Source organism: Genypterus blacodes, unplaced genomic scaffold (genome assembly GCF_046128005.1).
Source record: "Genypterus blacodes isolate CSIRO-AG114 ecotype Tasmania unplaced genomic scaffold, CSIRO-AGI_Gbla_v1 ptg000093l_1, whole genome shotgun sequence".
Classification (NCBI taxonomy): Eukaryota; Metazoa; Chordata; class Actinopteri; order Ophidiiformes; family Ophidiidae; genus Genypterus; species Genypterus blacodes.
The window spans coordinates 849,914-877,019 of NW_027466897.1; the positions used below are offsets into that span (position 1 = coordinate 849,914).

Genomic DNA, 27,106 nt, shown 5'->3' on the forward strand with positions numbered 1-27,106 from the left:
AAAAGCAAAAAAAAAGAAATCTGTACATGTCGAACTCATTCACAGCAAGATGGAGAGGTATTTTAAAATACTGAAACAATCAAATAAATATATATTTATGTGAAAACACTTTGTGTCGTTTTGAGCTCAGTAACGCCTCTTACATTGTCACGTGTCACGCGCGCCATCTAGTGGACAATCCAGGGACTGCACCTGCTAACTGAAACGGAGGATCCATGAGTTTTCAAAATGCTGCGACACTAAACTAATGTTAACTGCTTCATTCATCCCACTTCTGTTCAATTAATATGATTTTGTGATGACAGAACAGGCGACATACACGTAGAATCAAACAGTTGCACAAAAACTACTCAGGTTAAGTGGAAAATGGAAAAACTGCAATAACACCATGATACAAACACCATTGCAAGTAAAAGTCTGACCTTTGACATTGCACTTCCATACAGGACAGCAGATTGTTTTACCACTTAAAGGAAGAAAGAAGAACTCTGACAGGTCCTGTTCCCATTTCATGATGTGTAAAGATCAACACTCAAACCCAAACACCATGGTTACACATTTTTAATCAGTGCACTTCACAAATCCTACCAAAAGATTTCAATTTGCAGCGTCTGAACTTCAGATCTGGTTTAGCTGGAAGCAAAAATCCAGAGAAAGTGCTGTGATCTTGAGGTCGGGACCCCACAGCCTGCAAACTGACACCGACACCATCAACACACATCGTTTACATGAACAGCTCAATATAAAAACACTTCCATTGCACACTTGGAGACACAATTCACACCAGGAGAATTAAATGTTATAAAAGACAACAAACAGGGACGTTTATTCCATAGCCACCTTTCCTTTACTGCACTGGACGAGCTGACGAGGTCAAACCTGGGAATGTCCTGAAGTAGACCAATGATAAGAACTGAACGAGTGCTAGATTATTGGAGAGTTACAACATTAAAAGCGTTAGTGGGACCTAAAGTATGCATTTGTTGATGAGGAGAACACAGAGAATGATCAACATTTAGGCAGTAGTATCTTATGAGGTTTTGGTTCTGTCCCTACTAAACTGTTTTCTTGAAGCAGTGCTCTTATTCTGAAGTTAAGGTTGTCAGTGCCTGCAGGAGGAATTCCTCTCTTTACATCACACAGCAACGATCAGAACACAGGACCGCCGAGGCTCAAACTGGGGCTTCAAACAGGAGGAGGACACATTGCTGCACCATGCCGTTACAGCGTCACGGCAGCGGCAAACACGTTCACCACACAGTTCATGGTTCGGTTCTCCCATTTCACTGTGGAACTTCCTGGAAGAGACATTCAGAGCAAAACAACACATGAACATCACATTTCCAAGTCACATGAGAGACGCAATCTTTACAATTGTAGTCTTGTTGACAACGGGTCATAAATTGCAATAACTAAACTAAATAGAGTGAATGGTTTGTGATTAGAGGATGGCTCACCGTCTGTGGTCGTGTCCCAGTAGCAGGAGTGAGCCGTGTGCAAACCTGTGCCTCTCTTCTGCATGATGCTGCAGTTCACTGTTTAACACAGAGAGTAGTGTCACTAACACACACACAAACACACAAAGTCTAAATGTTGTTATTATCAATTTGCAGTATGTTTTGACAGTTCACCTATGTATTTGAAGGGCCGTCCTTGTTTAACCAGGTGAGTCAGGCTGTGCTCCACGATGCTGGCAGTCCACTGGTTCACTTTGCTTTGGTTGTAGTCTGTTCCACCAATGACACCTTCGATACACTGAAACAGAGAGAGAGAGAGAGAGAGAGAGAGAGAGAGAGAGAGAGAGAGAGGGAGTCAGGTACACCTGTCACAGTGGCTTCACACTGATTGATTGACTCCATTGATTCCTTGATCCAGTTCCTACCTCTTTAACAGAGACGCTGACCTCATCTGCATTGAAGGCAGCCTGCAGGGAGAGAAGACAAAGAGAGACACGGAGCAGTTAACACACTGAGGAGGAGGAGGAAGAGGAGGAGGAGGAGAGCAACATCATGTCTCACACAGTCCATTCTATACAATGTAATGACACTATACAGGTCAAGGATCCATATTATTAAATGTCAATATCCTGTAGTTGACTTAATGTTAGTCAGAACAGCAGTAAGACGTTTCTTTCTTTGTGCACTATGTCATAGTGTAAATACAACAACATTGTAGTTTTGTTTGATAGTGAATCCAAACATTACATATAACGTGTATTCTGGTGCGCTCTGCAGTTGTGCAAATTTGTTAGACACACTAGTTAAACACATTTTATGAGTTTTACAACACGCACAAGCAGATGAATGAATTGGAGAAGATGAGAGCAGCTGATGAAGAAGGCCACACCCTGACTGAAACACCGTTAGCTCCGCAGCTAGATGCTACAGCTAACAATGGCGGAACAAACAAGCGTCCCTTTGTACAGTGAGTGAAACGCTAATGAAGACGAGGAGACAGTTTAAACTTTAAAATGCCGTCACCTCCTCGGCTGAGTTGTACTCCTCCATGGTCTCTGACACACACAGCTCCACACACACAGCTGTGACGCTGCCAGACGCGGCGTATTGTCCCTGTTTACTTCCGGCTTCTGGGTCGACGAGCGCACTGAAGAACAGACGCCATGTCCCGGAAAGGACGGCCGGGTGAAATGGCGACGCACTGTGGCCAAATAGTGATGGTGCAGGTCAAGATTTTTTTCCCCTTCCAAAATAAAATCCAAATTCAATTCCAGGTGCGGAAAGTAATGATTCAACTTTATTTCTGTGGCTGAACAATCAGTGTATGAAGCTTTCAGGGGTGTTTGTACAACAAATCAACCGTGCTTGTGGTCTGTGGACCTGTTGAAGTGAAGTGCAGCAACAAAAATAAGAACTGAACTCAAACGCTATGTCATCAAGAATCGTTTTTAGTGATCAGTTATTTATTGGCAAACACAAGCGTAACACGTGCATAACATTCAGTAACATGCAACAAGTGTGAAATTAAGGAGGAATAAAGCAATATATATACAGTATATGTGTGTGTATAATTCAGATATTTTACAAAAACAGATCATCTCCATTTTGAAAGAAATTGATTTCATAAGTTTAGCCATCAGCCAAAGATCACGCTGCTTGTGTTTTATTATTTAATATCTCTTTCTGATAATGCATTATATTCAACATGTACATAAATGGAGTGATCTCATTTTGCTAATTAAGTCTTGATAAACTGCATAATTTAACAAAACAAAGCAACGTTTCTCCAATGGTTCTCTAATATTGGCACAACTGTCGCATTGCCAATAGCAAGACAAATGGCACTCATTGAGTCTCTCTCTCTCTCTCTCTCTCTCTCTCTCTCACACACACACACACACACACACACACCACGCCCCCTCCTGTCGGGAACACCCTTGCCTGTGACTCGCTGCGTTCAGACGGTGCCGAGGCGCACACTCTCCCACACTCACTGGTGTCGGTGTGAGCACGCATGAAGCCTCCCGGACCTCCGGACTCCGCCGCCTCCTCACCGCCCTCCGCCGCCAGCAGGTAGGACCCCCGCTCCGCACCACCGCAGCTGACAAATCGCGCCTTTTCCCCCGGCATATGGCACGGTCAACGCGTGTGTCTGTGTGTGTCTGTGTGTGTGTATTTGAAACATGACAGCCGACGGCGCCGATCATCATGCAGAATTATTCCTAGTTCATCTCAGTTCATCCTCTGTTGTCCGCCTTTCATGTCTGCTCGCTCCTCAGCATCACGCCCGTGACCTCAGGGAATCGAACCCACGTCCGTGGGATCATGCAGCCCACTTCCATCTAAAGTTAGGCGCGTTAGTGAAGGTGCAATGCAGCAAAAAAAAAGCTCCTATTTGTTTTCCCTCCGCTGTTTTGTCTGTGGCTTCACCTGCTGTCAACTCTCAGCAGGTGGATGTGTTGAAACTTCATGTTGCATTCATGAACTTCTCCCAGGCAGATGGAGACATGAGGACGCTGAGGTACATGCACATCTGCATTATTCATACAGTTTATAAAGCAGTGAATTAAACATGACCTGCTCTGTACTGCTGCTCTGCCTCTGTGCTGCTTTTCTATTGTATGAACTCAGGAGGACAGACATCATCCAGTCTGTCCTCCTCTGTCGTGTCTCCTTCTCCCGTCTCTCTCTCTCTCTGACGCTGCCACTCACTGCACTTAAGGGACGAGAGCAGAAAGAGGAAGATTCGCTTGTGTTAAATAAAAACGAAGCTTATCTGGGGCCAATAGTGGAGCAGGAGAGGAATGAGTCAGAGAGCCGGGCTGAGCTTTGATTCATAGAGCAGCAGTAAGGGTCACCGGGACGGGACGGGTCGTCATCTCCGGCAGTTTAGGGTTTGAGGGTGAGGGTTTGAATCTTGCAAGCCATTAAACTGTATTGGTCAGCAGGGAAGGACATCAGGACAGTTACACGTGTGCTGTAGAGGTTATTATAGTGTTTACAATGGTTAATTATAGTGTTTAGTGGGTATTATAGAGGTCATAGTGGGAATTCTAGTGGTTATAGTTGGCATTATAGTGGTTATAAAGGGTATTATAGTGGTTATAGTCAGTATTATAGAGGTTATAGTGGGTATTATAGTGGTTATAGTGGTTATAGTGGGCATTAGACAGGGTTGACCCCTCACCAGAATGGCCAGTAATCAGGACAAATGTCTATAATCAATGAATCGTGACTCTCTGGTGGACATCAGGTCAATAATTTAAAGTCAAATATCTAAGGCTCAGTTTCTCAATGTTCTTGGTACTGATCTTGCCAAATGCTGCATAATCCCCATATAAGCATCAGGCTGCGTTTGTCTCCACACATGGTGAAATACAATAATTTGTTCTTGGCAGGTCTTGGCTAAATTGCCTCGTTTGGCTCGTAGAAGCAGTAGATTCGGTAAATGCCGAGGACGAGCGAGGACGATTTGTCACTGTCACGCCAGGAAAGCCTCCTTAATGATAGCCGGGGTGTCGCGCTTGGCACGGAAAGCAGGCGCGTGCACACAGAGGGAGAAGGAGTAAATGGGTGAGGGAAGGAAAGGAGGAGAGGAGCTGGGGGATGGACGGACTCCCCGGGTGTCTCTGCATGCAGGCGAGCGGAGAGAAGAGAGGAGAAGAAGAAGCCCAGGGGAGCTCAGTCAGACAGCATTAGAGGTCTGGCTGTCTAAGATCTGGCACGACAGAATAGAACAGTGTGTGTGTGTGTGTGTGTGTGTGTCAGACACTTTGCTGAACCCTGTCAGCCTGCTTCTAATGGTGCTAGACTGATGCAATGCTGCCACTGTGCTTTTCTCACACAAACCCTATTTACACCGTCCACTCCCTGGTATTCAGACCATTAACGACTCCCAACCTCTAACAGGAAACAGGAGTTATGCATGCGTGTGTGTGTGTGTGTGTGTGTGTATGGTGTGTGTGTGTTCCCAAAGGGGGGAAAACGGGGGTGATTACACACACATATGCAGATCAGTTCTGATGACGACTCGCTCCGCTCTGCTGCTGCTGCTGCTGCATCAAGTGACGCCTGGGCTTTGTGACGGCGAGTTCTGCAGGGTTTCCCTCCCCTCCGCCCACTCCTATCTGCTCTCCAGTACTGCTCTGTGTGCCGCTCTGTGTGCCGCTCTGTGTGCTGCTCTGTGCGCCCCTTTGCTTTGCAGCCTATAGCTCCCGTGCGGCCTCAGAGATGTGTCGTGTTCCCATTCAATCCCCTCGGCTACCAGGCAATCAGGGGAACCCTTTCCACCCACACACACACACACACACACACACACACACACACACACACACACACAGGGACACACACACACACAGACACACTGGCTCTGCAGGTGTGGGGGGGTAAGAATATCTGGAAAGCAGAAATGTAATTTGAAGGAATGACTCTGCTTGGTAATGGATTGCTGGTGGTGGAGCGATGCCACCGACAGCCTGATGTAACCTCAGAGGAGCCTGTGGCCGCCAGGCTGGACTGAGATGAGGTCAAGGGTCAGCCTAGAAACCATCCCAGCCTAGAAACTATCTGCAAGAGCTGAAATTAGATTTTCATCATGAGCAACACATGCAGTTTGTAACCATATTCATCACATTCAAGGATGATCTCTCTCTCTCTCTCTCTCTCTCTCTCTCTCTCTTTCTCTTTCTCTCTCTCTCTCTCTCTCTCTCTCTCTATCTATCTATCTATCTATCTATCTATCTATCTATCTATCTATCTATCTATCTATCTATCTATCTATCTATCTATCTATCTATCTATTTTAAAATGGTTGGCCACTGTGGTTAGAGGCTGTAATGTGTCTGAAGGATAATGGCTGGAGCAGCTTAAGTTCTGGGTATGTGGGATCTGGGATAATATCCTGCCTTTCCTTTCCTTTCCTTTCCTTTCCTTTCCTTTCCTTTCCTTTCCTTTCCTTTCCTTTCCTTTCCTTTCCTCTCTTCTGTCTGTCTTCTCTCTCTCTCTCTCTCTATCAGTTTGTCTGACATAGAGCAGCGGTTCTCCCAGCCCTGGTCTCTGCGATCCACAACACTCAAATCCTCAAATCTCTCTCTGCTCTGCTGACACCCGATCAGCTAAATGGGTTTGTGGGAATGGGAAGCTCTCCTCTGTTGCAGGAGATGTTGTTTCACTCTAAATTGCCTCCGCTGGTTTGGAAGCGACGATGCTCTGTGTATATTGGATTTGCGGAATAGAAATTTACTTCCACTGAGCTGCAGATTGTCTCTGCGGCTGATCTGCAGCACCGCCGCGATGTGTTTCATTGCTGTAGGAAATAAGAGGTACAACGGTTGCGTCACGTAGATGTTTGCAGAAGTGTGGAGGAGTGTGAGGAGTTCTGTGAGAGCGTGCAGCCCCCGCGGGCCTCCAGCGCTGGAGGTCAGGGGGCAGGACGTGTTGTTATTTACCCAAGAAAGTTTGTGCTGAATATCAAATTCACGTGAAGACGGGAAGAGTTTCTGTGTCTCCAGGTGGTTTCAGTCTGCAGTGGGGTGATGTTTGAATTTCCCTGAGCAAACCTGCTTTTCTGTAGTTAAGTGTGCAAACCGACGTGGATCCATGATGCCGATGATACGGATGTGAAAGACTCCACACACACACACACACACACACACAGACACACACAGAACTCACTTTCACTCCATTCGAGCGGCAGTTTGTTGTCAGAGTTCGAGGTCTTGACCCAAAAGCAGCCACGAGACAAAAAGACGAGACGGGAAGGAAAGGCGAGCACAAATTCCACGGCGAGCAGCGGCCAGAGGAGGCTTAAGGTGCGCCCAGATCCAGACGACAGGCGAGCCGAGCTAACAAGTCCAGAAAGGCCAAGGCAGATAAGCAGCAAACAAAAGACAGGCAAAGGTCAGGAGACACAGGCAGACAGATAAATGTCTGGAATGCCGAACGAGAGGCTGAGATGAAACATAGCTGACACCATGATGAAGCTCCGGTATGTAACTTCATGTAGCGTCTGCTGAGACCCTCTTTCCATCCTGTGTGCCTCTCTAGCGCCTCCTACTGGTGGAATATATTGAATTGTTGAAAGCGGAAACTGAGGTGCAGCAATTTTCTCCAACAATTCCGTCCACTCTGCAATCATACAGTGGCACCTGTGAGTCACCGTGACAACAAATAAACAGTTTTGGTTGGTATGTGTGGGATGGAAAGAGCTTTCAGGGGGAAATTAAAGTGTTTATGATTGAATGTCATGACCCAGTGAAATTCATCATCTATGTCACGACCGTTGGGGAAATCACATTCCTTATCGCAACAAAAGCTGTCGAGACTCTAGAGAATCATTTCTATCGAAGAAAAAACACATGGTTCCTTCAAAATGGTGTTGTGATGAAACAGATTAGTGGCGGTTTATTCTGAAAAACAAATATGAAGATGGAGGTGAAGAGTGCTAAGCAGGCAAACGTCAAAGCTGCTTTTTGTGATCCAGAGTGATGCTGCCTGGTTTGTCGGTTCTGTCGGTTGATGTCCATTCTTGCGTATTATCTGTCTCATTGCGGTCGTATTCTGAGCCTGGACAGTGTGTTAGTGTGTGATTCACAGCCTGACTGAGCTGAAACGCAGCAGTAAGTATTTTGGGGACCACTCGTCGGACATAATAGGCTTGTTTTGGCAGCGGGGCCTCATGCTTGGTGGGGTTTGAGCCGGCCAACAAACCCACATTGTGGATTTAATAGTTCATCCATCTCCATAAAGACCAACCACCAGCAGTCTATATGCTCTAATTAGAAGAGAAATGAAGACGGGGCTACTTTAAAAATGATCATTCATTAAGACCCACTCTGCTGCAGAATGCACATATTCAGCCTTTACACTGAGTAATGCCATGGAAAATGCTTCCAAACACACACACACACACACACACACACACACACACATTGTGAGAGAGGATTCCCTTGTATCCATTAGCAGTGCATCAGCTTTGAAAGCAGTTAAACAGGAATGAGTGGGATGAAATATTCAGCCAATGCCGCTGAAAGGAGAAGGAGCCGCTTGGAGGCGAGCAGACCTGAAACTGGGTTAACAAGATCCAGGCTCAGCGTTTCTCCTCTCATCTCCTCTCATCTAAGGGCTCAAAGGGCCAAGCGGTGTAAAGGCGCAGCATCTCGGTCACCTTTGCATTGTTAGTATTAGTTAGTTATTATTATTTTTGCACGTTAAAGAAGCTTTAATGTGCAAAAATGACAGTGATCCACTTCTACTTTGCTGTGCACACTGAGTGAAAACAGGCGGTTTTATGTACTGTTTCTTTAAGGCCTGATCTGATTGGCTCACAGACTGACCGCTCACACAATAGTGCTGTTACTTGACAGAAGCACAATTTTTTCCCTTACTCACTGTGAAGAAAAAGAAGAATTTGATTAATAATGTAATTAATTTCTCAAGAAAACAACATTTGCATATTTTTCACCCTTTATTATATTTTGTTTTTGATATGAAATAAGCAGCATGAGGATGTTATTCTAGTCTGCTGTTTTCCGGTGGACAGATTTCCTAATTGTTTTGTTTTTAAGTATTTTCTGTAGTAATGAAATGACCTTAATGATGTTAATGAAGTGGGAAATGATCTGTTTCCACACATTCACCAAACATGGCAGAGACACTGAGATCATCAGCAGGGTGTCAGGGCTCAAACCAGTGATGTCATTTCTCTGTCGTCCATTGACAGCAGCAATGATCTGAATTAGATTTTCCTCAAGCTGGACATTTCACACACTCACACTTCCTGCCCTCAAATACACTCACAGCTGTCATCACAAACCATTCAGTTTCCACACACACACCCTCTCACCACACACTTATTCATCAATAGGCGACACACGTTACTGAGGGCGTCTTTCACCGACAGATTTGCGGTTCGGGCTTCTGATATTGATTTTGGTGAGCCGGCAAAGGCTCTCGTTATGCGAGTAATTAGCAAGATTAACGATCAGAGGATGGATTTGTAGAGGAGGCACAGGAGAAACAGTGTGAGGAAGAGGAGGAGGAGGAGGATTCCACTTCTATTTATTGTGAAGTGCAGAACATGAAGAGGGAAACATCTACTGATCTTAACGTCCATGGCAGATGTGTGATAGTTCATATGAATGTGACCTGAGCCTGTGTGTGTGTGTGTGTATGTGTATGAGTGTGTGAGTGTGTGTACATGTTCCTCTCACATCATGTCACACTCGGCCTCCTGTTAGGGGATTTCCAGTCAGCAGCTCAAGGTTTCGCCCTCTTCCTCTTCTCCCTCTCTTTCCACCGTATCTGCTTCTCTTCCTGGCAACCCTTTTATTCCATCAATCACACCCAACCCTTCACACACACACACACACAAACACACACACCAATCATCCGTTCCCCGCCTCTGCTCATCCGGTTTGTTTGGGAGGAAGAGCTTTCTTGGCCTTTTAATTAGTGTCTGAAATGACACAAACGGCTTATCAATGCAGCGGTAAAGAGCAGCTGTCGCATGAGAGGAGTGACAGTGACACAGGATGGAGGAGTGCAGGGAATGAGGGAGGACAGGTGATGGAAAGTTCCACCTCAGGTCTTAAAGGCATTAACTCCTTTGGTTTGTTTTTCCTATTTTCTGCTCCATTGAGCTCTGCAGGAAGCAGGAACTGGGTGGCCCGCAGGCTTCTTCTTACGTTATTACCGCCGATGGTTCCTCTGAGAGCCGCAGAGTCGCGGCGGCCATGACACGCGTCCTCGTCGGCTGTCAGGGTAGCCTTGTAAATGCCGAGCGGAGGTGGGAGGAGAAGGAGGTTTTACACTGTTAAAAACAACTTTTCCACGTCTGCTGCCGGTGTTACTGTGTGACAGAAACACCAGCAGGAAGCCGCCATCCTCGCCCGCCCGCGCCAAAGCTCCTTAATCAGGGAGAAAAAAAAATCAAATCAGGCAAAGAAAACCTGTTAGTCCCAGCCGTGTGTTGTCTCGGGCTTGAGGGAGGCGAGCTATTCATATTGGAGCTTAATGCCGCTTCATTATCTCGGCGGCGGCAGAGCGATTAACACGTCGCGCTGGATCGCGACTGTTTCTCCTGCAGAGTTCCCCTCGCGCGCAGAACCTGCAGAAAATGAGCAGGAGTGACAAGTACGGCGGCGAGCTCAGGCTTGACTGGCAGTGAAACGGCCTGTGCTCGTGTGTGTGTGTGTGTGACAGGTCTGCAGGCAGTGGGAGAGGGTCATTAGTGCACTGCAGTAGTGCTGATATGCTATCTGCCCTGAGGTGGTGTGTGTATGTGTCTCTCTCTCTCTCTGTGTGTCTGTGTGAGGGAAGGAGGCAACAAGAAAGAAATGCGAAGAAAACGACAGGGAAGAAGCCTCTTAGTTGTAAAAGTCCACACAGGGACGTTTCTGCCGGGATAAACACGTCTTGTACGGTTGAATGTTGTGTGTCCAACCCTGCGTCTCTTCCCACAGAGCCTCTCCACTCCCTTCCCCGCGTCCAGATCTCATCTCACGCCACCTGCAAGGACGACGGCTGACGACTATTGATTTCACTCGGCTGTGTGCAGAGCTGCTCATCCCATTTCAGGAAGTAGATTACACACAGTCCAGATGGTGCTTTGCTGCATGACCCGGAGCCACAGGACACGTTTCAGGATTTTGGGCGATTCAAATTACTGATTATGCTGCAGTCATTTCCTTAAATGATTGGTTGCACCCTTTACACACAGATGCAGATACACCACTTCCACCTTACGTAGATTTTAACAAACCAATAGATTGTGTGGAGTGACTCAATGAGCTTAAAGATGTAACATTTTGGTGAATTTGCATTGAATTTTGCAATCACATACCGAGAATGGAAACGTCAACACTTACAGTTTCCATACATGCCTTTCTATAGAAGCACACAGGAATAGAAACAGTGGCATTTAGCCCTGTAGAGAGAATGGAAAGCCCTAAGAAAAGACAGAGAAGAAAAAATAACAATAAAGCGAAGCAGGAAAACCAAACCAGAACTTAAAAAATGGAGGACGGATATCGATCAGGTCAAGTTAAGTTTATAAAGCGACATTATGAGGAGGGAGGGAGCCAGTTTTTATGCAACGATGCCTGATAAATAGTGAACAAAATGGAAATGCCAGTGTCCAAACAGAGAGCCGTCGTGTTTGCTTGCTTATTGCTTCCTAAGGAACTCTCCCCTGTGTTGACACAGTGTTGGAATCACTCCCAGGAAATGTTATTGGTCCAACTCTCCAGTTTATATGAGCGGATATCCATCTCGAGTGCCTGATGCTGCGTGTCACGGTGTTACTTAGGAGAGCAATATCCTTTTATGTCTATGGAGCTCTGCTGCGCGCTGGAGCAGCTTGATGCTTCCTGCACTATCATCCCTTGAATAAAGGAGTCCGACCATTTAACTCCCCGATTTGATGTTATGTCGACTCTCTCGCCGCCGCGGGGACTCAGGCGGGATTCAAACCTATGGCGTCGGCGTTGTAGAAAAGAGAAAGCGCCACAGGGGAGAGAGAGAGTGTGTGGAAGTGTGTGAGTGTGTTCTATTGGAGCTGTGTATCAGAAGTGACCTTAGGTGAGGAGTGATTCATCTGTTATACACTTACATCACCTCAGCTCTTGTTGTGTTGTACGTGTTTCTTTGTGTGTGTGTGTGTGTGTATGTGTCTGCCACATAATGCTGGCTGGCTGCAGGCTCAAGGTCTTGTTGCTTGTTTGTTGGTCGCCTCTGATGCTCTGTGACATTCATCATCACTGTTTCACATTAATGATTCAGGAGGCGACTACATGGCGGTGTATGTGTGTGTGTGTGTGTATGTTTCTATTGAGACGCTGTGGCAAACACAATAACAGCCACAGTGTGTTAAAGACGGATCCTCATGTTTCCTGAATAGGACGCAGGCATGAAGACCTGGGTGAAGACAGAATTGGGCGTAATAGAGCCGCCGCTGCAGCTGCTTGTTAAATGGAAACGGACTGCAGCTTTGTGTGATTTGTTAATAACCTGGACTACTTCCTTTGTGTCCACGGCATGATGGTGTCAGAGATAGGAATGGAAGCTTTCAATGGTAATACATCATCCTCTCTGCCTCTCGGGGAGACGAAGAACACGCTGATGAAAAGCGAAGGATGCTGCTCTATGTTTTATTTAGATTCGACCGCAAACGACCCCGCTAACCACGGATCAGGGCCGCCCGTAGCTGAGATAACGAGATTGAGGCCGAGACCGCGGCTGATGAATATTCAACTTGAAGCCGCCTGAACGCACGCACGCACACACACACACACACACACAGCCACGTTTCTAGAGGAATACACCGGGCTTCCTCTCATAAAAGTGTGTGATGCACTGTGGGTTTGCACCGTCGTTGCCCGGAGGCTGCTGAGAGCGTAACAGAGCTCAGTCGAAGGAAGAGAGAACACACACACGGAGTGCATGGATGTTGAGAGAGGAAGCAATGTCGCGCAAAAACAGCGTGACTCCACTCGGTATGCAGCCGGTGATGAAGCAAACGTCAAAGGAAAGAATAGTTTCACCATGGAGGCCCGAGTCTTTTCTACTCGCCATTTCTTGCGCATAGAGTAGAATTCTCTCCCGTCTCCATAGCGGCACAATAATTGGATCGGAGAAGCTAAAGTGAATAAATGAGTTAGTCGGGAGGGACACAAACGCAGTGCTCAGGTAGTTCTGTTTGAGTTTCAGCTTCAAGCGGTCTGGCCTCTGCTTATGTATTTATAATGATTGTAACTGTGTTTTGTGTGACTTGGACATTGTAGCAAAGCACCAAAACAACATTAAGGCCTTGAAAATGACAAAAGAAGTCATTATTGCCTCTGCGACGCCATTGGCTTCTACTACACAGCTTTCTGTTTGAAATTAACTTTTTGAATCCAAGGCCGTTAGCCGAGACAAAACCGCGACCCCGACTCTGAGCCATGGCTGGAGCTTAAAGTGTTTCAGTGAGTCATCCTTCTCTCATTCTGCCTCTTTCCAGCTGCAGTGGGTTTTGTTTCTTTTCTGAGGCAGCCGGCAAACCACGGCCTTTAATATGGCCTTCATCTTTTAACAAACTCTAGACCTGCTCGTCTCATCCTGCTCAGTGGCAGTGAACGCTCGCGTCCTTACATTGTTATGCATTTCTATTATTCTGTCTGAAAATGAGATGAATCCATTCATTCTCTCTGCTCGCTCATCCTGTGAGGGTGTACAGCCGAATCCCAGCAGAGTAAAGTTCATGCTTACGCTTCGCTTGCATAATTCAACCGTCTTTTTGTCGTGTAAGTCTGGGTTCCTGTCTGGGCTTCTACCACTTTCCCTGTGCAGAGCATCAACCCATCCATCTGGAGGCAGAAGGCACCTATGACAGGTCGTCCATCACTTCTCATTCACATTCACACCTACAGGCAAATTCACACCGAAATCTGAGCAATTAACCGTCTCTGCCGTCTCTGCCCCTGCATTGTCCTCGTTTTTGCCCTTTTCGCTTCTGCCGGCTGCAGTGTAAAGACGGCACGCCACGAGACTCGAGCGGCGACAGAGATGAATACCTGGCTCCGCTCTGTATTGAGAGAGCGGTGAGTCAGTGACGTTACAAGCGCAAGCCTTCCATCTGTGCAGGTGTAAAAGCATCACTTCTTGGCTGGTGTTTGCTCAGGGCAGCCCGAGCAGCAGCAGGAATGAGTGCTTTGTGTGCTCAGGGAGGGCTGCATCAGGACACCGCGCCCACTGCAGCACATACTTTAGACGACAATAACACAAGACTCTGATAGAATCTTAGATCAATATTAGTTTTGCTGACCATCTAATAAATCATGTGGACGTTGTATGAAGTAAGTTACTCATGCGTAGCCAAGTATCGGTGTCGCGTAGGCCTCACAACGCTCATTAGACAGTCGAGTTTCTCCAACGATGACATCAGGAGAGTTTTCATTTATTACAGTAAATGTTCTAGATTAAAGGTGGACATTTGTCAATCGTTGTCGTTCGCAACTGACAAAAGTCAAGTCACTGCATCACCATGGAAAGGAGAGTAAAGATCTCTTCATCAGCTTCAATTCAGCTGCAGCTCGTCTCCGTGGCAGTCGGCGACGTCTCCGGGCTTCTCCGGCTGTAAACGCTGGCGCTGGTTTCCAGGGGTTCATTAGCGCTAATTCATGTAAAGTGAAGTGAAGAGGCAGGAGGAGAAAGGGAGGGGATGGAATCTGACAGTAATGAATAAGGAAGGAAGGAGACTGGCGTGGGCTCGTGCTGATCCTTCATCTGAATTCATTTAGCACATCCTCAAACCTCGCAGTGGCAGAATTTTGTCCCTCATGTATTTGAATTTTCTGATCATCGGGTTTGCTGTCTGCATGCAGGGAAACACTTGTTTGTGCCGTCACAATCATCAGCACGCTCATTCTTCAGCAACATCTGGTGATTCGCACCAGACAAAGCAGCTTGATTGCAAATTGTGTCTACGTGTGTGTGTGTGTGTGTGTGTGCGCATGTGTGTATTTGTTCATCTGTGTACAGCAATGAGAGAACCTTGTAATCCCATAACCTTTATCCGATCTTAGGACTGATGAGGCCTGCACTGTTGGCTGCCACACTGCCTGTGAACCATTTAGTCTGCCCTGTGTGTAAACATGTCCAGACTAATCACCAGGAGACACCTGTGTATTTTGTGTCATCCCGCACTCAGATAGCCATAATTAACACGAGGTGGGAATTTCGTCGAAAATCTTGGAGGTTTGAAAGCTGATTAGTGCCACACTGGGTTGAGAAACACGGAGCGGCTGCATTGCGGATGTCAGCCCGCCACGCTAATTGGGGTTTTTTGTGAAGGTATTCTGGAGCCGTCTACCAATTAATTAGAAGCTTTATACTAAACCATCCATCCATAGATTAAACGTCTTTGAGGATCATCCTGCCCTACGCGCCTCATGAGATAAATCACACGTGTTCATTTGTTGGAGACTCGGTGCCTCTCAGATCTTAATACAACAGATTTAGCCAATGGGGTGTGGATAAATTTGGCCACGGTGGAAAATATGCAGTCGTGGATTGAGAAGCTACATTTATTTGACTGATGTACATTTTTCTGTTTTCTTTCTAGGTTTCCTGAAAGCAAAGAGGATTTTCAGAGGAGCCCAGCAGCTGAATCAAACGTTCAGACTATGCCAGCGCTAAATATACAACAATCTGAATATTGAGAGGATATAAAGGAACAGCAGCAGTAGCACAGCGCAGGATAATGCCGTTTCTCCCGTCTCCCTCCATCTGTGCTCGGCTGCTCTGACCGCTTGGGTGTAGATTTACAGACCAATGGAGGAGTCTGAGGAAGACCTGAACCTCTCCTTCCTGCTGGAAAATGAAAGAGAAATGATCCTTAAGGTGCTGCAGAAAGATGACAAATTGAGGAAACGAGAGGAGAAGAGGATACGGTGAGGATTTCTCTGCTCCTATCATTCACTATTTGCACTGTGAGCCCCCCTCCTTCCCTCATCTTTCACTCTTCTTTGAAGTTTGGCCTTCTCACCCGTAGGAAACTGAAGAATGAGTTGCTGGAGATGACGCGGAAAGGTTCCCGTCGGACCCGGGACGTTGGGGACCGGCAGTGTGGCCGCTGCTTAAAGACGTTGGGCTTGATCATCGACCGCGGTGACGTCTGCGTAGACTGCAAGCTGCGGGTCTGCAACGCGTGTCGCGTAACGTCACCCAAGACGCGGGAGTGGAGATGTAACGTCTGTGCCAAGATCGCGTAAGTGTCCATGCCACAGGGGAACAGAACAGCTCAGTCTAGAGAGAGATGGAAGGACTCCAGATGGCTAGGATTAGAGGCTCAATGACGCCACATCTGTCTCCTCTCTTCCTGTGAGGGCCTCAGGTGTTTCACTGGGCTGATCCATCTTCTGCATGGTCAAGCCAGAAAAAATCCCCCCAAACCTAAAAAACAAACAAAACTGGCAGTAGATTTAAGAACATGTAATTTATATGCAAAGCTATTCCTTTGTTAATTAGATTGTTCTCTCCTTACTGTGTTGTTTCTGTTAACCTCTCCGCCTACACTTGCAACACGCTGCTGAAAGTGAAATGCAGAGAATAAAACAGTAGCTGGGAGCGTGAGGAGCAGGCGGAGAGAATCACACACACATATTGACTCCTCCAAGTGTGCGTGATCGTTGCACAGTGTAAGTGGATGTTAGTGGAGGTGCTGAGTTCGCTCTATGAGCCTGAGTCGGGTGATTTGTCTCCATGGCAGGCAGCTGAAGGTGGTGACGGGAGAGTGGTTCTTGGAGGAGAGGTCCAAGCGCTTCGAGCAGGGAGGGCTGAGCAGTGACTTGGTCAAACAGAGCATCCTGAGCAGCCCCACTGGTGAGCAGCCCCACTAACATGCTGGAAACTCTTCAGTCTGCAGGGAAACACTCACCATCATTTTAGTTTTCTCTGCTCCAAAGTTTCTCCTCACATTTGTGTTAATATGGCCGCACATCTTCACACAGTCTCTCCCCAACCAGCTTAATCAGTGGAAAGTTGATCCTGTCCACTGTCACCATAGCAACAATCAAGTAGAGTAATACAAATGCTTAATAGCACCCTATCAACCACCCTGAATGCTCTACAAACAATGTGGTAACCCACCCTAAACACCATAGCAACTACCTAGAAACCATCAAGCAAGATTCTTGTTAGGTGGTGACTTATGGGATCCATATGCTGATTCTATGAACTGATTGTTGATATTTTTGCCCACAAGCCCCAGAAGAGATGCCTCCAGAACCCACAGAAGTTCCAGAGGTACAGGACGTCCCTGATATGCCCCTACCCGACACCCCGAGGTCCAGCAGAAGTGCATTACAGAGTGTTTTGAACAACGCCAAGAGGAAAGGGTAAGAAGAAGAACATGTGAAGCACTGAAATCGCAGTCTACTGCTGAAAAAAAGTGCATACAATAGAAAACTTAATGAGGAAAGCTGACCTGAATTCTTTATTAGATTGTGAGACTTGTTCACTCCATCGTAAATCAAATTTAAAAAGGAGTTTATTCAAGCAAACTGTACCTATGCAGACAATGCAACAACATGTGGAGCATCTGAGTGTTTGAGTCCCTGTGAGGAGATAAATACATCATTGCAATTTCATTATTTTCTCACCGATCCCTCACCAGACTTTAGGATGCATTCAGAGCAGGAACATGATCCTGAGAGGAGAGATGATGTGCTTATTCCATGTGTGTGTGTGCGTGTGTGTGTGTGTGTGTGTGTGTGTGTGTGCGAAGGTTGAAGTTTAATAGAAAAGGTGCCCGACCCAACTTGAAACCAGAGAGTCGTGCTGACAGCAGGAGTGTCCCCCCCTCTGTGATCAACATGGACACTCGGAGTGTGCGGAGCGTCTGTTCGGCTCCTCCTGCTCCAAGCTCACACAGGTACTCGTCGTACCCCATCATCATCACCATCTCCAGCAGAACACACCAGTAAACCTTACACACACACAGACCTTTTAACACTGGCTCTAATTTGTCCTTAACTGTAGCTGGAAGAAAAGACACACAAGTTCTCAAGGCCAGTTATTACAAATCCTCAAGTGGTTGTAGTTTTGCTGATTTAACAGCCCGAGTGCCTCAGGCAGGTTATGTAACACAGCCATGTATTATTATTTCACACTGTGCTTAATAAGAAAGGTTCAGCCCTTTTGACAAGTGTGCAGTGTGCCGCTGCTGAAGTGTTGCTCTGTGGTTTACAGGGGCAGTGCTGTGGACGCCGTGGAGTCCACAGGTGTCACCGCTGTGCCCAACAACCAGCGCACCCAAACTCCTGACAGACTGTCCACACCTGGCAGCAACCGGAGGGTCAGGGTCAGCGAGTGATACACACACACACACACACACACACACACACACACACACAGTCATCTACATGCATACCGTGCTATGCCTTTTCTGCTCTATTTCAGTGCAGCACTTGATGCGTTCACTGGCACAGACGTCATTGTTGTTTTGGTGAGATGCGTCTGACTGCTCCACTTCCCACTTACCTACTGTGTGTTTTTGTCGATGCAGCCTGACGGAGCGGAAAGCGTTGCCAGTTTTCACTCCAGTGACAGTGTACCAGAGAAGAAAGATGCCAGCGTTTCTGGCGGACCCACCATCTCTGTGTCCAGGGCCTCCGTCTCCTCAGGTATCCACTTACAGCTCACACCTGCTGCACCTGTTTCCCTCCATACTGAACGTCTGAGAGCTCCTCCTCGGCTGCTTTTTGCACTTTTACATAGAATGTCATATTGGACACAACCAGCACTCAGCAGCACTTTGACTCAGACTCTTTAAGTGTGTTGCAATACACAAAATGACTCTGTAAAGTGTCGCCGTGTCACCTATTATTACTCTCCCCTCTCCCTGTCTAATGCTCTTCCTTCTCTCTCACTCTGTCTCTTTGTGTCACCGCTCAGACCTTTTATCACCACTCATAACAGCTGGCTGTGGTGCAACATATGGTGCTCTGCCATATGTCAATATTTTTAAAAGGTTCCTATTAGTGTCATTAGGACGAGCTGGAAAAGAGCTTCTCACGCCCCTGAGGGAGGATATGAGTTTACTCATGCACACGCTCTCGGTTTGGTACACACTGGTGTGACGTATGCTCATGTTCCCGTGTCAGAAAATGTGTACAGCCACTTTGCAAATATTCACCATGTTGACACATTTGATTCCGCAAACATCAGAAGTTACTAAGTGTTCAATTAATCAGTTAATCAGTGTTTGTGTTCATGTTCTTTTCCCCACTGGTTGCGTTTCAAACTGCATCTTTACGAGTACGGTATTCCTCAATCCTTTCTCCCTCAACTCCTTCCTTCTCCAGACCACAGTCGCTCAGAAATGGACCTGTCGGCTCCCACTTCCTCTGAACACAGCGACGACGCCCTCAGCCTCAGGAGCCGTTCAGTCCCTGGGCTCAATGAAGCAGTAAGAAGCTTTTTGTCCTCTCTCTCTCTTCCTCTGGTCTGTCATATTACGATCACAACAATACATTTATTTTAGGCATTCAATTAATATGAACCAACAACCTGCACCGTTATAAAATCCCTTCACAAATGGGAAACGTATTAGCAGTAAATGACCTACAGTGTTATAGTTACGTTTTTTCTAACCTTTATTTATTCAGGGGCAAGCTGCTCCACACACACAGTCACACTTGCAAGCTGCCCAGTACAACCACAGGCTGGTCTCCAGGCTATTGGAGCAGTTTTGTGTGTTGGTACCTTTGCTCAAGGGAGCGCTGTTGTGGGGCCCAGGTGCTGCTCACTTCGCTGACCCAGATTTCTCCTGCCAGTCAAAACACTGAACTGAAGAACCGGTTTTCTACACTCAAGGACGTCCCTGCATGCTTGTGTTTTATAGCATTTTGTGTTTTATATAAGCTTAAATACATTTCTTAAGGCACCACTGTAACTTCTGGCCAGAGACTGCAGATGAAAAGTATAGATATCGAACTATTAGATAAAATAGAAATACGTTGGTGAATCACAGCGGAATCCACAAAGCTCCCCTGAGTTCTCATCCAGCGCGTGATGTGATTGATGCGTTCGTATCTCCGTCCAGCTCTGGATCTGTGGGCCGACTGAGGCTCCATGATGCGTCAGATCTGCTGCTGAATTTTAATTTCACTTCAGAGCTTCACACCAAACCTGTCTAAATGGCTCTGACAGGTGGAGGAGCTGCAGTCAGTCAGTGCAGAGCTGCTTTGTGTTTACTTATGCATTTATGCTGCTCATGCAAACATGGACACGGTGCGTGACACGTTCCTCTGTAAACACACACACATACAACATGCGCACACATGTGCAAATTTGACTGTGTCAGGTTAAGAATTTTTGGGTGATTTGTGTATGTGTGTGTGTGTGTGTATGAGAGAGAGAGGGGGATTAAACAGATTTCTACATTCTGTCCCAGTTTGTCTGATTGAAGTTATGGAAGCTGGCTGCATCCGCCCACACACAGATTCTGCTGCGCTATGCTATGGAGAATTATGCTGAATTCAAAGATCTGCTGGCCAGCTTCCAGCATGTTTGCTCCCTTTTGATTGAGGGTGAATGTTGTCGTCTGCAGGAGTTTAATGATGAAGAGGGAGATGAAGACATTGATGCTCTGATGTTGGCCCACAGCAACCCTGCCGGGCGACGCCTCAGCTATGCAGTGTCAACGGTGAGTATTAACACAAACTAAGCAATAAAAGTAAGACTGTGTACTTTATGAAAGTGTGTGTTTAAACTCTGAACACACACATGTCTATGTGACCTGATGTGAGGAACAGTGTTGACAGTGTAAACAGGCTGCTGTGCTCAGAGTGAGTTGACCGCCGGCCCAGTCACAAAACTCCCTTCCTGTTCTTATATAACCTAAACTACTTAATCAGATCTCAATATTCATTATTTCATGTGGGCTCGTTCCATATTAACATTTGTAAGAAATAACGTGTTGAAGATGAAACTTGGGTCTTCGAAAACAGTTAAACAACAACAATAATAATAACGATACAACCTGCTTTCTTTCTTTCTCTCTATCTCTCTCTCCTTTTTCCCCTCTCTCTGTTTAAAAAACAATCTCCAAAACGTCCCTCTGACTGTATGCACACTGTCATGTCAAATGTTTGCTTCAATAAAAATAGTAAACAAGAAGATGAAACTTGTTTTCCAAAAAATGTTTTAGTTTTTGATATATTAGATATAATTGGTACACCTGTTTTCTGATCACATTGGTTCTGGGCAAAAAATATTTTAGTTAAGGAAAAAGCTACAAATATGACACAAATGCTATAATATATGTTCGACTAACCAAGCTAACAATAATGAACACAAAAAATAAAGGTACAATATAAATAATAACAAATGAGAATAAATAAGACAATAAATTAAAGGTGTATTACACAAATAAAAATGAAATGCATAAAAATGTATGTATTTTGTACATTCCTGTCGACATACTAAGATATCAGCAGTGAAGTTATCTGTGTGTGTGTGTGTGTGTGTGTGTATGTGAGATTCAGAATGTATGTGTTACTTGACTTCATGTCCAACATTAGCTGTATAGTCATAAAAGTCATTCAACCTTTAGTGTACATTGATTTGTATATAATGCATAAAGCACACAGACGCCCAGCCTGTCAGTCAGACACTCATCATGGCGTCATCTCCTGAATGACTAACGGCTCATCGTGTTGTTGGTGGTGTGAATGGAAGTGTGTGGGTGTGCTGGGGGAAGGAGGGTGTGTGTCTGTCTGTTTGTGTATGTGTGTATGTGTGTGTGTCATTGGATGGAGGCCTGTAATCTGCCCACACTCCTGTGATTCAAGCTGTGGCTGAATAATGACACGATGAAAGGGCGCTGGTGTCATTCATAGTACAGTGAAACCTCTGTTTTTATTTTGTTAATCATATTGTACTGATTCATGAGCCTAATTAAACCCGCGGAGACGCAGAAAGGGAACAAAAACAATTGAAAATGAGCACTAGAAATCTACAAAGACAAATGCTGATAACAACACAGCAGGCAGACATCAGATCTGCACATTTCCTCGTCTCTTCGTGCGTTTCTACATTCACTGTGTCCGTGCTGATTTCACAGTTGATTCCAGATGAGTTGTAATCTTGGTGGTCTCATCAGATAATCACCATGGTAACTGCGTGTAATGTTGTTGCTGGCTCTGCTGCTGTAGAAGGGCTTACTGCAGCTCCTGCCCAGGGGTCGAACGGGAGGGGGTTCTCTCCCTGTCCGGCTCTTTTTGCTTCAACACTTCAAACAACAAAGTCTCCTCTCTGTCTCCTTGTTTATCTTGTCTCACATTGCGGCTGCTAGTCGACCACTCCGGTCTCAGAGAGAAGGTGGAGCTACCTCAATGTCCCAGATTCAGATGCTGAGACTGTAAGTCTCCCTGCGACCGTGTGTGTTTGTTTCTATTCTCCATGACATCACATAATAAAGGCAAACCAGCCATCTTCTATGTGGTACATGTGCTGATGTGCTCGCGTTGTGGTGCTGTGGTTGTGATTGTGTTTGTATATGTGCATGCTGTGCTGTGATGTGATGGTGTGATGGTTCTATTAAGACCAAACTAGGTTCCAAATGAATGGACTTTACAGCTGAAGAAGCACAGCGCAGCTCCACTTTGGCTCCGTCACGTCGGACAGAATTCTTATTATCTGTGGATTTTACCAGTTGTACCTCTGATTCTGTGAGAGACATTCATGTTTGTTTTCATCCTATAGACATAATTAGTAACTGATGATGTTAAAATTATGTATTTATCCATGACAGCCTGCTGATCGCTGTAGTTTGGTCTGTGTTCAGATGATCTATATTTAATAGTTAAGGAGATAGAACCAGAATATTGTGTTTCTGATGCCAGTTTATTATTAGAACAGGACACAGTTTACCTCGGCATGTTCAGCCTTGGTGGAGGTATGAGTGCCCTTCTAATATGAACCACTTCTGTCGCATGTGTATCTCTTGCACGTCTTGCCTGAGCCGTTGGTTGTCGTTCTCTCCAGTGTTTCTCCACTTGGCGCCGTACCTCTTTCGCTCCCTCGACCTTTCTCTTCCACTCACGTCTCCCTCTCCGTCTCTCGTCTTTTTACTCACAGAGTAGCATAAACAGCATGATGAGCATGTACAGCGAGACTGGTGACTATGGCAACATCAGGGTCAGCGGCGAGATCTTCTTGAACATCAGCTACAGCTACAAAACCGGCGCTCTCAATGTGCTTGTGAAAGAGTGCCACAACCTGGCTACTGGGGACGACAAGAAGCAACGCACAGACGCGTAAGTAAGCACACACACAGATGGAAACAGGCATCTACTATAGTAATCGACTCACTCTTTGTCTCTCATTACAGTTATGTGAAGACGTATCTGCTCCCAGATATGTCACGACAAAGCAAAAGGAAGACGGGCATCAAAGCAAACACCATTAACCCTGTTTTTAATGAGAATCTGAGGGTAAGTGGCTATAACGCTGTTTAATTTAAACATTCCGCACATTCAGATACAAACTGAGTGATAAAGCTCATCCTGTTTTCCTGTCTAGTATGTGATCAGCCACTCGCAGCTGGAAACTCGAACCCTGCAGGTGTCTGTGTGGCACCACGACCGATTTGGACACAACACCTTCCTGGGAGAAGTGGAGCTGACCTTTGACACCTGGGAGTTTGATACCCAAATCGAGGACTGGTACTGCCTGCAGCCCAAGGTGGGAGCCATATACACACACATTTGTTGCTTTACATACACACACTGGCAGATGTTTGAAAGGTTTGTGATGATGTTTGCGTAGGTGGATAGCTGTATAGAGACCACAATGCAGTACAAAGGAGAGCTGACTGTGGTGTTGAAGTATATTCCTGCAGAAAAGAACCTCTCGCTGCCTCTGGACCAAGTACAAGGTATATTTATGTATCATTCATAACTCTTACTGTGTGGTACCTCAATCCTTTACTCAAGTAGTATTTATTGTAAATATCAATGGATTCACTTGATCTATAATAATGCATCAGTAATTAAACTGTCATTCTCTTATAGCTCATATTTCTGGAGTTTGTATGTTGAAAGTGTATGTTAGAAACAGAAATAATACAAATTCACAAAAAGGAAGAAATCCCATCTAAAATTCTCTCAAATTTTCATCTGCAAGTTGTCAGATAAATATATTAAAAAAAAAAAAAAAAACATGTTCAGTGTATTTTTAAATCTTTTTGGAACAGATGCAGAAAGTAGATCAAGTACTTGAGAAAACTCAAGAAGAAGTACAAATACCCACAGGCCAAGTTGGATGCAATAAACAGACCTGTCATGTGATGATTGTTGACTCTCTCCTTCCAGTAAAGAAAAGCTTCCTGAAGGGAAAGAAGACGAGCAGCTTCACACTTCCTAAAGGGGGCATGGTTGAGCTGCTGGTCAAAGGAGCCAAGAATCTCACTGCTGTAAAGTCTGGAGGCACCTCTGATCCTTTTGTGAAAGGGTGAGGACCTCCTGTGTTGATAATAAAGATAAGTAAGATGCCGCCTGGTCTTTGTGCTCAGTTGTGCTTTTTCGCTCAGGTACCTGCTCCCCGACAACAACAAGTCAACCAAGCACAAGACGGCGGTGGAGCGACGCACGGTGAACCCCCTGTGGAACCACACCTTCACCTACTGTGGCCTCCAAGCGGGAGACCTCAACAACGTCTGCCTGGAGCTGACTGTCTGGGACAAGGAGGCCCTGGCAAGCAATGTGTTCTTGGGAGGTGTCAGACTTGGAGCTGGCACAGGTACGTATAAATGGAAATAAGGTTCTTGGAAGGCAAAATGTGTGCTTAGAGTTTATTGTCGAAGATAAGAAGTCACTTCCAGACCAGTTATGCTCCCTTCAGGTTTAGTTTCAATGTTGTAATGTTTAGATACAATAGATAATTAATCATCTTACGTCTAATCTAATCTACATGGATTCAAGGCAACAATAATCACCAAGTCCCTCTGTGCCCTCTAGTCGTCCAATTAAAATAAAATGAATGCTTTATGTGCTTCCTTTTCTCCATAGGCAAAAGCTATGGGAATGAGGTAGACTGGATGGACTCATACGGGGAAGAGCAGCGGGTATGGCAACGCATGGTTGAAAACCCAGAAGTCCCTCAGGAGTGCACGCTGATGCTGAGATCCACCATGCACAAGCACAACACATGAGCGCGACGGGAGGCCGAAGAGACTAAAGAATAAACTAGAACAGAGGAGGAGAAAGCAGTGGAGGTGTGAAAACAGAGAGGTGGAGAAGTGGAACAGTGAAGGGTCCAGCAGTCGAGGAGCAGAAAGCAGATTGTCCTCCCTCTCCCCCACTTCCTCCCCCTGAGCCGCCCAGTTCAGACTCCCTCTCCAGTCCACAACAGCCACTCATGCCTTACACACTCACCCACGTCGAGCATCCACTCATGACCAAGCACTGCTGTTGTACATTACAAACACGTACTGTATCTAACTTCATCCACGAATAAGCACACAGTGTGTCTGTCTATGTCTTGGTGGTTCGTGAACAACATAACAATCTTTTTTGTGGTTTCAGCTAACCGAGACCATCAGCGAGACATGAGACAAGGCACTGATCAATGAGGTAGAGACTCAAACGTAACAGGGTAGCAAAATGCAAACAGCTCTGAAGCACCAGGACTGCGTTCACTGAGATTCAGTCCGTCATAGGCGTGTACGGGGGTGGAAATGGGACCAGGCGGACTAGTTCTACTCCAATAGAAGAATAAGAATAAAAGTAGCACTTTTGATGAGTGGTTAAAGGGGACATATTAGGATTATTTTCCTTTGTTTTACTGGCTAATATAGTAAGGTTACTATGTGTTGAACATTGTCAAAATTGCAAATGTTGAGGCTGATGCCTATAGAAAGGCACCCAAGAGGATGAACGCATAGGGTCTAAACAGCCCTGAAAGCCTCATTTTAATGATTCCTTTTTTCTGCAGCAATGTCAACAACAGGAATGTTTAGCCAGGCCTGAGGCAGCTGGATAAACAGACACAGTGCTGCTACAAACAAAAGCAGAAGTGGATCAGTGTTTTTAAAGGATCCAATGTAAGAGCATCAAAATCTGTACAATATGTCCCCTTTAAAAGAATATTTAAATGCAGTAAAGTCACTGTGAAAAGCCCTGTGAGGCTTCCTAAGTATGTTGTTGTGATTTGATAGCCAAACTGTCTCATTCAGCGATGCTTTCTGAAGTGGTGACCGTCGTGACTTCATTAGCACAGCTACAGAGTAAAGTGCTCAACTCAAACTGCTCAGATGAAAGGAGGAATTCTAATTTTAGAGCATACGCGGAAATTATCTGTAAAAGCGCCGTACTTGTGGTAGCAGTAGTACATGCAGTCAGTTATGTTCCATCCCCAGTTCTTTGAAAAATGTGGCGCAACACAAAAGACACATGACACAACGCAAAATAGCTTTTTATGTACATTTACATGACACTGTATCAGTGTGGTGATAGAATTGCATGATATTTAGAAGAAACAGGTAGTTGAACAAAAAGAGGCGAAGCACTGATGATGACAGAACAATGAAACGGCTGTAAGGAAACCTCTCAACAAACCTGCAGAAGAAGAGCGAAGGGGGTTTTCCCTGGATCCCTGAGATGGTGGAGGGGGTTTAGGGGGCCTGCGTGTCAGAGTGAGTCAGCACTGAGGAGAGGCCTTCATCTCAGGGGGAGCCTAATAATGAGTCACTGACTGTCACCTTGTCCTTGTCGCCCGGGGCACCGCCATCTTAAGCCCCCGCTGATGAATCATGGCGACACAAAACCGATCCTGAAGTTGAACTCTGTGCGACCATTCTTCATGTGGAATGCCAATGTCGTCCGTTTGTCCTTAATTGACCCTCTGCTCTGAACTAAGACAACAGTGCACAATAATAGTAATAATACCTGGTGTTTATTGTGCAGCATTTAGATGATAGGAGCGTGCAATACCTGAATTAGAAACTTTACACGTACAGCATGTACTAGCTCTGTTCTGTGTTCTGCAAATATAAATCCGGTTTCTGAAAGTCAGACTCACTGTAATCAAGCCTATTTTGTCCAGAATGTGTTACAAGACTATTTTGAAATAAACACACATCTTTCCATAGACTTCTTGCTTGCTTC

The 27,106-nt window shown here is 45.7% G+C and overlaps 2 protein-coding genes across 3 annotated transcripts; one reads left to right on the top strand and one right to left on the bottom strand.

Annotated features, from left to right (window-relative positions):
- Window positions 1-546: 546 nt before the first annotated feature.
- On the bottom strand, window positions 547-2,623 carry LOC143007686 (dynein light chain Tctex-type 3-like). Its single transcript, XM_076159123.1, has 5 exons — window positions 2,481-2,623; window positions 1,883-1,924; window positions 1,632-1,755; window positions 1,458-1,535; window positions 547-1,298 (listed from the first exon to the last, which is right to left on the bottom strand). Exons 1-5 carry the CDS (start codon window positions 2,505-2,507, stop codon window positions 1,222-1,224), a joined length of 348 nt encoding a protein of 115 aa, XP_076015238.1. The 5' UTR covers window positions 2,508-2,623; the 3' UTR covers window positions 547-1,221.
- Window positions 2,624-3,438: 815 nt separating this feature from the next.
- Window positions 3,439-27,091, top strand: sytl5 (synaptotagmin-like 5). 2 transcript variants are annotated; one of them, XM_076159140.1, is made up of 17 exons: window positions 3,439-3,530; window positions 15,559-15,886; window positions 15,988-16,203; window positions 16,705-16,817; window positions 17,200-17,332; window positions 17,722-17,868; window positions 18,186-18,297; window positions 18,502-18,619; window positions 19,301-19,404; window positions 20,548-20,643; window positions 23,079-23,257; window positions 23,332-23,434; window positions 23,523-23,684; window positions 23,769-23,877; window positions 24,314-24,452; window positions 24,532-24,740; window positions 25,010-27,091. In XM_076159140.1, the coding sequence occupies exons 2-17, from the start codon at window positions 15,768-15,770 to the stop codon at window positions 25,150-25,152; spliced, it is 2,202 nt and encodes a 733-aa protein (XP_076015255.1). In that variant the 5' UTR covers window positions 3,439-3,530; window positions 15,559-15,767; the 3' UTR covers window positions 25,153-27,091. The 2 variants fall into 2 exon arrangements, with proteins under 2 accessions (XP_076015255.1, XP_076015256.1); XM_076159141.1 differs by having other exon boundaries at window positions 18,186-18,291.
- The last annotated feature ends 15 nt before the right edge of the window (window positions 27,092-27,106 follow it).